Source organism: Puma concolor, chromosome A3 (assembly GCF_028749965.1).
Source record: "Puma concolor isolate L17-30 chromosome A3, mPumCon1.1.hap2, whole genome shotgun sequence".
NCBI classification, from domain to species: domain Eukaryota; kingdom Metazoa; phylum Chordata; class Mammalia; order Carnivora; family Felidae; genus Puma; species Puma concolor.
This window is the reverse complement of record NC_141669.1, coordinates 34,970,779-34,984,777: the sequence shown is the minus strand read 5'-3', so window position 1 is coordinate 34,984,777 and position 13,999 is coordinate 34,970,779. Positions and strand designations below refer to the sequence as shown.

The window sequence follows — 13,999 nt, the reverse complement described above, 5'->3', positions numbered from 1 at the left end:
TTAAGATTTCCACTTTACAAATGGATCTTATTATTCAGCAGAAGACTCCCTTAAATAATCAGCTTCTCTGGAATCATTCTGTTTATAAAGCACCTAACTTTTCTGCTTATATAAGTGTAGTTTGCTCACATTTTTTTTTCAAGAACCCATCTGGTATACAAAAGGAGATATACATGTATACCTCCTTGAGAATAAATAAATGCTTTCAATACTTGTGGCCCCAGAGGAACTTCACATGTTTTGAATTGTTTAGTTTAAAAAAAAAAAAAGTTTTAAGCACCTTCTAGAATACAAGTGCTTGCCTTTACATTCATGGCTCTCTTAATGATAAAATAAAGATCAATGTAAGCTCTAGACTAAATGAACTGCAGGGAACAGAAACAAGCAATTTGGCAAGAGCTAAGCAAAGCTCTGTTTAAAGACTACCAGTAAAATATACCAGCATTACCCCTCCCCCACCCCTCATCCCTTAGAGGTTTCAATTAAGATGGGGCCTAGTTTTACTCTTACAAGGGGGACAGAAAGAGAAAGCACAGAGCTCCTGTTGAAAACTAGCTTCATCAGGAGCAGCTTCAGAAATACTTCCAGGAACCATTTCTTTCCTTCTCTGTTGACAGAGGTTCCTCTCTTTAGAGAGAGGCATCTCCCCTGCAGCTGATCAACACCATATCTAAAGAAAAGTCTCATCCGCTCAAGGATGGCATCAAATGAATACAAAAAATATCTACCGTTGGGGTCCGCTATAAAACTCTTTATGAAAAGTGAAGCCCCAACAACGGTTCATCTTCATAGTCCAATCTCTCATATCAGTTGCCTCATGAATTGGATAAGAAGGGATAAAGTTATTTAACAAGGCGTATCTACTGTTTCAAAATAAACTTAAGTGCCCCCAATTAGTAAGAAAGACTCCCTCAAAACACTTAGAGAAAATGAAGCCTTGGCAAGCCTTCCACAAGTCCTTGGAATCAAAAAGAAAAGAAATAAAAGCGGATTTCTACTGAGTAGTCACCCACCATTCCTAAAAGCTGAGGAGCCGACAATGCAGCGATATCTCAGTCCCACAACATCTCCCACTATGCTCAATTTTTGCCCTAGTATACGATCACTTCTTTGTGAACATATAGGACAAGTCTTTCAGTCATGATTAGCGAATAAATGCACCCATGAGGCTTAAAAAAAAAAAATTAAAAAGCAGTGAAAAATTGATGCCTCTTTAAAAGGAGTCAAGAATGAAACAACCTCACTATGTAAGGAATTATAAGACATCAAAGGTTAGATAATGGGCAACAGGTGCCTTTGGGAAGAAAGAGAAACACTCAGTTGTCTCCTATTTTAGGATTTCCACTCTCACAGCACTCTAGTGTGTGTTTTTCTTTTCTTCCCATAGAGGGTCAGGGCCAAAATTAGGGTTTTTACTATTTAATACCAGTAATGGGTCCAATGCTCTTCGACTAACTTTTTTACTTTAGATTTAAAAAAATTCATCTAATCCCAACATGGCTGAATAAAGTATGGCCTATGGCCAGATCATGCACTGATCCATGAACACTCACCAACCAGGGATTTATTATCAAGAAATGCAAAAGAAAGGCTTCTGAAGACAAGCTACCTCCACATAAAACACTGAAAATATAAATCCAGCAGCAGGTATCACATAACTGCAGAATCAGCCAAAGCAGAAACTGTTTCTCTCACCATCCTAACAGTTGAGCTCAATCTTTACAGTAACCAGATTCCAATGGCCTCAAAGAATAGTAATTCCAGACACAGATTATAGGGCAGTTGAGTACCAGCCTCTAGTTCTGATTCCCTTAGTTACAAAATTTACTACCTTTATTCTGGTGAAAGGGAACACTGGAAGGATACTGCAGCCTACTTAATAACCTCTTCCATTCCACAAAGACAACATATTCCAAAAATGGAGAATCCTTTCTTTCCCTGACAGAGGCCCCCTTTCCTATGGATTCACTGGGCAGGATTACTTCTCCCCAGCATGCTCGCAGAGCCAGAAAATACTTCTGCTTTCACTCTTCTTTTAAAGAGGGTCCCCCAACACAGATGCACCTCTTCCTTTCCTGTATTAAGCAAATGATGCTTCAGTGCTTCTAGTTCTCTCCACCACTGCAAAATGTTCAGAGAAGTGGAAGGAGAGAAGGGAAGTTGTCAGACACCGAAAGATACTTAAAAGCAGCCTCCAAATTTAAAGTGAAGACTGAGGGGGGGTGCCCTCTTCCTGAAGAGGGAATGGGGGTCCGTACCCTAAAAAGGGACCCTCTGCGTGGGTGAGGGGTGCCTCCACTCTGAAAGAGAGTTCAGTATGTGGAAAGGGGGAGGAATGTTGTGCCCTGAAGCGAGGTCAGGGTTTCAGAAAGGGGTGCTCCAACCCTGAAGATGGGTCTGTGGGGGGAGCCGTGAGTGGATGGGAGGGGTGTACCAGTTACTGGGGGGGGGGCCTCTCTGAGAGAGGGGGTTTCCACTTTGGGGAAGGAGGGCCCTGCACTGAAGGGGACGCTGGGAGGAAGGGAGGGTCTTGCTGGGGAGGGCTGGGCATGGGGGAGGGGAGGGGTTCTGAGTCCACCAGAGCCAGTAGAGGGGCGGCAGCCTCGAGGGGAACATGTGCAGTGGAACTACTACCATCCCCAGGGGCAGGGTGGAGAGCAGGGCCTGGGCTGTGTTTGGACAGAACAAGGCTCCCACCCTGCGCAGAAGCCGGAGGAGTCCCCAGCCGTACTCACCGAGGCTGCCGGCGAAACCGTCCATCTTGCGGGGAAAGCGCCGGGCTCGGGGCTCAGCGGGGCGGGCACTTCATTCAGCGGACCGACAGACTGGCCAACGCTGAGCCTGACCCGCTCACTCTCTAAGTCGCCCGGCTCGACTCCTAGCCCCCGCCTCCGTCGTCCGTCGGTCCGTCCGCCCCGGGACAGTCAACCGCGGCCGCCTGGGCCACTTCTCCGTCAGGTTGAGAGCCGCACCGCTCCGCCGCCAGCCCGGCCTCCCTCCCAGGCAGCAGCCGTGAACGCCGCGCCGCGCCCCGCCCCCGCGCCCGCGCGCAGCGGTAGCTCCGCCCCCGCGCACGCCGTCACGCTTCCGACTCCGCCTCCCACGTGACAACACGGAGGCGGGGACTTGTCGACCCTTCCCTCTCACCTTGCTTCGGCCTCGGCTTCCTGCCTCCTGGAGCCGGAATAGTGGCTGCGCTTGCGCAGTGGTCCTGCCGAGGGCGTAGGACTTGGGTCTTGAAGCTGGTTACGAATAGGTGGAGATAAGGGGTGGCCTCAGGCCTGAGATTCTCAGGAGCATCGAGGGACTCTCTCTCGTAGCCCCCAGGGAGCCTGCGGAGTACCCCTGGAGCCCAAGTCTAGAACCCCTTGGACAAAAGATGGTCACCCCGTGGGTCCTACGAGGACACCAAGGAGGCAACCAAGATGCGGGAGGATTCCCTTCCTCGGGTTCTCCCTCTGTCCCAGTAGGGGATATATGGGGCAAGTGTTCCTAACTCAAGGCCACCACCAATGCTAGGGCTCAAGACAAACTGGAGACAAGGAATGTTAGTGCTGGACAAGACCCTTGCCTCCTTTTCAGGGAGGACACTGAGCCTTAGAAAGGACGTGATCTGCCCAAGGTCATGGAGCCTGGTCGAAGCAGAGCTAGAACTCAGACTTCCTTACTTCCCCTGATGTTCTTTGCACCAGAGTTGCAAAGCAACCCCTTACAGGGCATAACATAGGACTGCCTACTAATGAACTCTAACAAAGGGTTTTAGTAAAGTAAGCCTGAGTTCTCAGCCCAATTCCATGAGACTCAGTAGGTGAGCGTCAAGTCTCTAAACTTATTTGGGATTCACTTTATTCATTTGCAAAGGGAAGGACTGGACTTGTAACCAAATGATGTACACAACCTTCATTGTCCTTCTGTCTCCCCTGCTCACCCTGTTCTTCATCCTTCTAAAGACCTTCCAGTGGTTTCCAAAGTTCCTCTTGGGACTTGGTTGTGTGGATCAGAGTAATAAAGAGAATTGTGAGGTGCTCATCAACTAAATTGATGTATACAGTAATTAAGAGCTGAGATAGGGAGGAATTAGAGTCATTCTAGACAGGTTGCGGGTGAAAGGGACAGCCTGAAGAAGGGAGATGAGAAAAAGGAGGTTAGCAACTACCATAATGAGAGGGACTTAGAATTAGATGGTTAAAAGGATCGTTAAACATTTTGTTTCTGTATTGCAGCATACTTCTCCCCCCCAGCCCTCGGGGGTGCCTCTTTAAAAATCCCCCCTAAAAATCCTCCCTAAATTACTTTTCATGTCCCTTTTGGATATCAGACCTGTATGTCTTCTGAATATCATACCACGTAGAGACAGGCCATTAGGCAGCCAAGATTAGTTGAGGTTACAGACTAAATGGTATCCAGAGTTTCCTCCTGTTTCAAAATTAAATTATTTACCTACTATGGGCATATTTATATCTGTAAGTTCCTATTAAGCCTAACCACTTAATGTTTGAGAAGCCCCAGTTCTGACAGCTGGTCTTCTGTGTCCGCAAGCTACACTCTCTGCCTTAGGTCAATTAAAAGAATAAGAACTTCCAGTGATATACTAGTATACAGATATATATTTTTTAATTCAGAGAAGGAGTCATCTTTTGTGCAGCCCGAAGCTTTTACTATTGGTGGGGCCATTCTAAGAAAAAAAAAAAATATATATATATATATATTCATATATATGTATATATATATTCATATATATGTATATATATTCATATATATGTATACATAAATGTATAAAATTAGGTTAAATGGAGTATTTATTTAGAGAAAAATCACAACAGATTACACATTTTAAGAAGCCTACAAATACTACAAATCTTATAAAATCAAGAAATATAACATTTAATTGCTGGACGTTAACTCCAATTTGTTTTTTACTAAATTTCTCGGTTGCATACTCTGATTATTTCTTCATATGACAACGATTCTTTTTTCTTAATAGATATCTTTTACGGGGATCCTGCTATATAACAGGTTTTATATCCAGATGTTGTATACACCTAACCCTATTCCAGTGTTACACCAGGTCCATGAGATCAGTGTTATGAACATGACAGTGCTTTTTAAATAACTTTTTAAGAGAGGATAAAAAAGATAATTTAGTTTTTCCTCTAGCATGGTTTGTCAAAGTTGTCTTATTATTGGGATGTAGTTGGAATGCATAAAAAACCACTTTGCACACATAGTACAAGTTGTTTCTAGTATTGATGCAGGAATTCTGATGAATTCTATTTCATGCGATTCCCATTTTAAAAAATAAAATAAGTAGGAGTGCCTGGGGGCTCAGTCAGTTGAGCGTCTGACTTTGGCTCAGGTCATGATCTCACAGTTTGTAAGTTCGAGCCCCGCATCAGACTTGCTGCTGTCGGCACAGAACCTGCTTTGGATCCTTTGTCCCCCCCCCCCCACCCCGCCCCTCTCCCACTCATTCCCTCTGTCTCTGTCTCTCTCTCAAAGATGAATAAATATTTAAAAAATAATAATTTACAAGAAAAAAGAAAATAAATAAAATGTATGGTGAATTTTAAATTATGCATACTGTATTATTGAGTATATATTCCTGACTGAACTTCTATTTTATTTGACATCAGTGAGAACCAAATATATATCATGTATATAATGATTAGAAGAATATCCCCTGGGCTAACTTCTGGCTTTTTATGTTTCAAACCTTATTTCTCCCACAAGACCCACACACTTTCAGTGCTAGTCATATGTTCATAGTATATTATGATCCCTAGTCCTACCACCTCCATGACAGGATGCTGGGCAAATCAGTGCAATGGCCCATAGGAATATTCCTGGAATCTATTGCTAAACAACGGCAGCCAGCAATAATTTAATTAAATGTGACTGTAACCCACGTAAGTATGTCTCATTAAGCCTGACATTAAATGTATCTTCAACTCGGCTTTCTCTTAGCCATATACCGAAACTATCCGAGGCCACTCCAGCACCACCTGACATAAAGGGAGATGTGACAAAGGAGAGATTGTAGTGGAAAGACACTTTCCCAGGGCCTTGGAAAAGCCTTGGGAGAGACCTCTAGAGCTTAAGTTTCGTTAACTTCATGATAAATCAGCCTCTGTTTCAGTTACCTTTATTTTTACAAAATTAGCCCATGTTCATCCGAACTAGTGAAGCAACCCCCCAAAATATATATATATTTATAATTATATATATTTATATATATTTATATATATATATAGATAGATATATATAGGCAAAGACAGGAAAAATGAAATAATGCTCATTCAGAAAAAGGACAACTGGGAGGAGAAATATAGTGACCATTTGTCTATAGTAATTCCAGATTTCTGGGATAAGCATAATGCTTACATAACCAGAATGCTGGGATAAGCATTATGAAGGGTAAGGCAAGTTCCTCACTTAAATCTTACTCTTCTTTCCAAGGTATTTCCTTGTTCGTTATACTCCATGGCCTCTGGCTTTGCTATTCTGTGACAGGGTGTTGAGGAACACACCTTCCTCACAGGCTGTTCGGCTCACTTCTTCCTGGTGCAAATATGAGATCCAAAGGTTATTTCCGACTCAAATAATCAAAGGATTTCTTTGAGAACATGATTCCCTCAAAAACTTGGTAGGCTTCTGATCTGTTTTCTTCCAGTCAGCAACATGTGCCAATAACCACACCCATACTTCTTTTCTACACATAATTCTTAAGTATGATTTATGTTTTTCCTTTCCTTTCCCAGTTCCTCTCTCTCTGAATTTAATGGGGGTGGGGGCTAATTCAAGCCATTAGACTTGGATGAGAAGACCACACTCTTTTTTTTTTTTTTTTTTTAATGCTTATTTATTTTTGAGAGAGGGAGAGAGACAGAGACAGAGCACGGGCAGGGAAGGGACAGAGAGAGAGGGAGACACAGAATTCGAAGCAAACTCCGGGCTCTGAGCTGTCAGCACAGAGCCTGACATGGGGCTCGAACCCACAAACCATGAGATCATGACCTGAGCCAAAGTCAGACGCTTAACAGACTGAGCCACCCAGGCACTTGAGAAGACCACACTCTTAATCAAACCATTGCTGTAGACTGGATCTAAATGGACCTTTGCTGCTCAAAGGTTTTTAACATTTTGTTTCTTATCTGGGTATCTAGAAGTAGTCAGCTTTCTAATCTTCTAGCTTCCAAATTTCTGAACTTCTCTAAGTCTCTTTTATTTCCGTTTCCAAATCAGCCAATTCTTGCTTGAGTTTTTCTCTTTCTTGTGATACTTCACTAACGATAGCAAATAGTAGCCAACACACATTACTACTCTAGCTCTTTCCAAAAATCTTCCTCTAGAGCTATAGGCTTACTAGGCAAGTAGTGTGCTACCTTCTGAGCTGCACAGGCAACAGTTGTAGCAAATCTTTTGCCATGACATAACAAAGTTGTCAGGTAATTCTACCTCCACTAGTTGTTTACACACCATCTCCAAGCTAATTATGAATTCAAGGTCACATGTTTGAGTTATTTTTTTTTTTTCCTTCTGCATCATTCAACTTCAAGGTTTCTTTTTCTGTGTGAGTCAGGATAAGCTAACTGCTATTACAAACAATCCCCAAATTTCTGTTAGCTTAATATAATCAAATGTTTTCACTCTTATCACTATCCAATGCAGACCATCGGGGGACTCTGCTCCATGAAGTCACTCAAGGACCCAGGCTTCTATCTTGGACTGTACTTTTTCCAGCTAGTGAATGGGAGTAATAGTGGAACAACATAGAGGATCAATCAGGAAGCTTGGAAGCCCTGGAAGTATGCCTGTCACTTTTACCCACATTCCACGGGCCACGTCTTAGGTGCATGAGCACACTTAACTGCAAGGGAGGCTGGGAAGTACAGCCTAACTTTGTAAGCAGAAGGAAAAGAGAAACATTCTGGTGACAGCTAGCCAAAGAGTTCCTGCCATACTTATCTTCATAGCTCTTATCAGAGTTATACTTTTTCATTTACTTCCATGATTATTCAATAAATGCCTCACCCATTATATTATATAGCACAGGGAGAGTTTTTATTTATTTTTTTTACGTTTATTTATTTTTGATAGACAGAGAGAGACAGAGCCCAAGTGGGGGAAGGACAGAGAGAGAAGGAGACACAGAATCCATAGCAGGCTCCAGCTCTGAGGTGTCAGCACAGAGCCCGATGCGGGGCTCAAACCCACAAACCGCAAGATTATGACCTGAGCCAAAGTCGGACGCTTAACCGAATGAGCCACCCAGGCGCCCCAGGAGAGCTTTTAGAATATAGGAGAGGTAGTGCATCCCCGTGGTGATGAGTACAGATTCTGGAATCATACTACTTAGACTAAAATCCCAATGCTACCACTTGGTAGGTATGCAACACTCTCTCTGTGCCTCAGTTTTTTCATCTGTGAAATGAAGATGATACCATTTCTAATTCTTAGAGTCATTGAGAAGATACAATTATATAATACATGTAAAGCGCTTAGCACAGGGCCCACTATGTTGTAAGTACATGGTATTAGCTGCTGTTATTATTATAAGTGGGCTTGTGTTGTGTCTGTTTTTGCTTAAACTGTTATACTCAGGGCCTATTACAGAGAAGCTGGTCAATAAATATTTATTAATATTGGACAAACATAGAAGAACTCTGAAAACTAGTCAATCTGAATACATTATTTCAACAACCAATGCCCAACTGTTTTAAAGCAGCCAGTATTAATTTTTCTGTTTTATATTTATCAAATTAGATCTGACAAACTCTGCCATAATAAAATGGAAGATTGAACGTAAATCCTTCAAAATGAAAATGTAGCTGGACATTATCATCAAACACACATAACAACCCAAATATACTATATGATTACCAATTACTGGATAGGCATTTAGATTCTTCAAAGGATTTATCTTCAGATTATTTTCTTTTTTTTAATTTATTTATTTTTGAGACACACACACACACACACACACACACACACACACAGAGCAGGGGAGGGGCAGAAAGAGGGGGACAGAGGATCTTAAGTGGGCTCCACACTGACAGCAGAGAGCCCCATGTGGGGCTCAGACTCATGAACCGTGAGATCATGACCTGAGCCTAAGTTGGATGCTTAACCGCCTGAGCCACCCAGGTGCCCCTTTAGATTATTTTCAGTACAGAACTCCCCTCCCCCTCACTTTCAGCCCCTCAAGTGCAATTTAATTCAGGCAAATGTAAAATATATGCCATTTTTCAGGAGGCCAATTATTGCAAAAGGCCAACTATAGCTATATCAAATAATACAAGTTTAAAACATTCTCTTCGGGGCGCCTGGGTGGCGCAGTCGGTTGAGCGTCCGACTTCAGCCAGGTCACGATCTCGCGGTCCGTGAGTTCGAGCCCCGCGTCGGGCTCTGGGCTGATGGCTCAGAGCCTGGAGCCTGTTTCCGATTCTGTGTCTCCCTCTCTCTCTGCCCCTCCCCCATTCATGCTCTGTCTCTCTCTGTCCCAAAAATAAATAAACGTTGAAAAAAACAAAAACAAACAAACAAAAAAAACCATTCTCTTCATACATAGAAGCTTGACTCTGCATAGTTACCTTCCCCTCTATGTCAAAAAGAGTTTATGGCTGAAGCAGTTTCACAATACTTTTAAAGACATACAACACCTATTGTCAAAGATTTGAAGAAAAATGAAAGATTTACATATTGATTTGTTTGTTTTGCTCTAATTAGCCAGATGACCTTGAAAGGTAACTATAAACTCTCTAGGCTTCTTGACTTTTGTTTTCTCAGTGTCATTCTAAGAATACATTGTTTGAGGTCCCCTGTGTCGTTGGTGTGGATCCAACAGCTCTCCAAGGAGTCGCATTGCACAGGGGTTGAGTTGACTGTTCCTGTGAACTGTAAACCCCTAAGACCACACTTGAGGGTTTACATAGGGTTTTCTGTTTGTGCCTTGGGTTTTTCAGTCCACTTTGTTTTGGTACCTTAACTCCATTTACAGCCAAATCAGTTTCATGATATTTATAAAACTTTTTCTGATACCAAATGGAGGAAAGGAATGGAGGGAAAAAATATTTTTACAAAGTAATAACATTTAAAACTGAGCAGTTTAAATGTTGCTGTTTTTACCTATCTGTTCTTGTTCAAAAGTGGGACATTCCCAGGAAGAGGAAGGTTCTACTTGATTCCTTAAGTGGCCAAAAGCCCCAGCCCAGAATACACCTCCTACGCCCGAATTCTTGCAATACTATTTCCCAGTTGGTTGAGGCCAAGGCAAAAAGACATCCTTTTAGTGGTTGGACAGGATCAGGTACTTAAATGATTTCATGTCAGTGTTTTCTTTATTGTTTTACAGTAAAACAACCTTTAGGGGAAAAAAAGTGTCAGTCAAGAATAATGAAGTGTTTTTTGTGTTGTTTTTAGTTTTTAAAAGTATGTTGGGTTTTCCACTCCATTTATTTCATTGTCTTGATGTTATTTTATTTTATTATTTTCATTTTATTTTATTTTTTTAATGTTTATTTATTTTTGAGAGAGAGCGCACAAGCTGGGGAGGGACAGAGAGAGAAGGAGACACAGAATCTGAAGCAGGCTCCAGGCTCTGAGCTGTCAGCACCCCCAATGGGGGGGCTTGAAGCCATGAACCATGAGATCATGACCTGAGCCAAAGCTGGAAGCTTAAATGGCTGAGCCACCCTGGCACCCCTATTTTGTTATTAAAATTTTTTTTCCTGTTTATTTATTTTGAGAGAGAGAGAGAGGGAGACAGAGCACGAGCAGGGGAGGGGCAGAGACAGAGGAAGAGAGAGAATCCCAAGCAGGCTCTGCACTGTCAGTGCTCGTTCCTGCAAACCGCAAGATCACAGCCTGAGCTGAAATCAAGAGCCGGGCATTTAACCAACTGAGCCACCCAGGCGCCCCTTGTTGTCCTAATGTTATTTTATTTTATTTTATTTAAAAAAAAATTTTTTTTCAACCTTTATTTATTTTTGGGACAGAGAGAGACAGAGCATGAACGGGGGGAGGGGCAGAGAGAGAGGGAGACACAGAATCGGAAACAGGCTCCAGGCTCTGAGCCATCAGCCCAGAGCCTGACGCGGGGCTCGAACTCACGGACCGCGAGATCGTGACCTGGCTGAAGTCGGACTCTCAACCGACTGCGCCACCCAGGCGCCCACCTAATGTTATTTTAAAGACTAAACCCAATAGTCAAGGAATTGTATAGATTGCCCACATGAACATAAGTATTATAGAGAAAAAAAAAAACTTAAAAGTTTTCCTTTTGGAAAAAAGAGCGAGCTTCTATGTTTAACATAAGCAGCGTGTGAAAGAGTTCTAAAATCTGTAAGAGGCTAAATGGCAGTGTTGTTCGGGTTCTAACCATAAAGCATGCCCAGGGATAACTTTAAGATTATTGCAAGGGAAAAAAAAACAAAGAGTGTTGGAGGAGATACCCCAAATTGTTAAAAAGTAATTGCCTCTAGGAAATAACACTGGGTGGGGGAAGGCAAAGGTAGAGAGAGATACAAGGGATTTGACTTCTATATTATTTTAATAATATCCTAAATGCGTTCATTTTTACAAATCATTAAAGATGCAAAAACAAAAAGAAAATATGTTGCAGCGCATATTAATTCACACATTCACCCGCAAACTGTATCTGCAGAGACTGGTTTAAAATATCATGCTTATTAAATAACTGTTTTACTAATCTTGGCATGATTGCTATCTTTCACCTAAGACTTTCCAGACTTACTGACCTCAGAAGAGAACCAAGCAATTAGCAGTCCTGTAAATTCTTGGCAAGAGCTTATGTGAATGAAATCTATCCTGCGGGGATCGCCAAACTTGCCTCACTGAGGGGGTTTGCTGTGTGGATACAAGAGTGAGTGAACGGACGTGGACACACATTAATGTTGATTGCTCTGATGGTGCCATTCACAACTGGCAGAGAGAAGAGACCCAGCCTGGGCTGTGGAGTTAAATTTTCCTGGTGCCAACCAAGCATTTATACCATGAAGTGGGGCTTAAAACTTTTTGAGATTGTAGAACCAGCTTCAAAATTTCTATGTGCTAGGGCTTCACCACATTTCTCGGATGTTGGGCAAACCTTAGACATGACAACCAATAATTTTCATCTGTCCACCAATACTGTACACTTTTTCCCCCACAAGGAATTCATAGCAGCCTCTCACAAAATTGAAATTCTGCAGGGAAATACTTTAAAAGAGCAATGTTATAGTGGAAAGCAGCCAATCGGGGAAATTCAACTCTCAAAATTAATAACACAGGAAGTTCTCTACTTGCAAGTAAAATATTTCCAAAAGGTCATTTGTAAGTCAGCTGTTTGAAATCAGGAACAATGCTATAAATGATGGTTAGATTGCCAGCCCCCAAAACATGTAGAATACTGATCCCAACCTGCCTGCATTAAAACCACATTGATGGCAACTGACTTAAGGTTTTGAATCAGACAGGTCTGTAATTGAATATTGCCCAGCATAAGCATCTGTGAGTTGATGTTGCAACCTAGATGCAAATTATTAACAACACCATTCTGACTTTCAAAGAGCTTTTGAATGCCCTAGGAGATATGTTTTATTACCCTCACTTTTCAGACCAAAAAAAGGAGCCTCAGGAGTATACAATTAGAATGTGAGAAAATCAGGGTTTGAACCCATGTCAATCTGCATCTGAAGGTCAAGCATTTTCACCACCCCAGTTGCCTCGTGGTCTCCTTGGGATTCTTGTTGTGAAGATCCTTGGATGCCAGGCTGAGACATCTATCAACAATGTAGTTTTAGCAGCAAGCGATATGATCAAAGTGTTGTCACAGAAAAATTAACCTGTGGGTGGATAAATTGGAGGAGGCATTGAAAGTGGGGCATGCAATTAGGAGGCTGTTGCAGTGGAGAGGTAGCTGCAGAAAGGTCCAAGAAGAAAAGAGTGTGAAGGAAAACAACAAATGAATGTACAATAAACAAAACCCTCACAGACCTGGATGACTGCCTCGGAAGCTGAGGGAGAGGTGGAGTAAAGGAGATTACTGAGGTGCAGTTCCCAGTGATGGATAGAATGATGTCAGCATTAAATGCAAGTGGCAACTTAAAGAAATGAGGTGACTCTAAAAAATAAAAAATGATTGTTAATTGCATTTTTTTCTTGGCCTGCGTCAGAATCCCTTTCCTTTTATGGGAGGCTGAAGAGAATTAGAAGTCAGTTTTGGCATGACTTAGACCAACTAGAAGCCCAAGCTCAGCTTTTTAAATTGGGGGGAATAAGACAAAAGCTAGCAGTTAGGCACCACACTGAAAGTTAGGTTGAGAAATCGAAGTCCAGCCCTGATCGTGGGGGAGGCAGGGGAAATGGGGGGACAGCCAGCTCCAAGGTAGCGTCCTCAACAGACTCCTCCTGTGGGGTGAATTTGGCGGTGCTGTCTGTGCCCTAGACTGCCTGGGTTCCTGCCCGTTTTCCATGCTTGGTCCTCTGGCTTCCCTGTTGGCCCAGTGAGCCACCTGATATCCTCCCGGTGAATTCATTTTCTGTGTGACTTAGCCAAAGTGCGTTTCTATTGTTTGCAGTTGAGAACCCTGAGTGGTACAAACATTGCCTTCACTTTTAAATATACTGTGCTAGCATCATGCCCACACCCCCAGATGGAAGCCTCCAGCACACGGCTCAAAATGTGGGGTTAGGGTTAAGGAGATGGCTGGGTCTGGGAATATAGATTCAGGATATTTCTAAAGAGAGCCAGAGATTTAAGCCATGAGGAATCATCAAGGGAAAATATCTGAGAGAGAGAGAAAATGAAATAAGCAGAGTGTAGGATTGAGGGACCACCAAAATTTACTTAGGAGGCAAGAGAAGGAATCTGAGAAAAAAACAGTAACAGTTGTAGGAAACAAATTAAAAATAGTGCCATATCACAGAACCCAAAGGAGCCAAGGCTTAAAAAAATGATGGGAATCAGGCGGTACTAAATACTACAGAGTCCAAGGAAGAT

At 42.4% G+C, this 13,999-nt stretch overlaps 1 protein-coding gene across 1 annotated transcript in view; it reads right to left on the bottom strand.

The window, feature by feature from the left end:
- EML4 (EMAP like 4) overlaps positions 1–3,034 on the bottom strand; it is a 164,850-nt gene extending 161,816 nt beyond the window's left edge. Inside the window, exon 1 of the mRNA XM_086700464.1 lies at positions 2,736–3,034. Within this exon, the coding sequence (XP_086556590.1) occupies positions 2,736–2,760 (25 nt within the window). The 5' untranslated portion in view covers positions 2,761–3,034. The remainder of the gene's footprint in view (positions 1–2,735) is intronic.
- Positions 3,035–13,999: the final 10,965 nt, after the last annotated feature.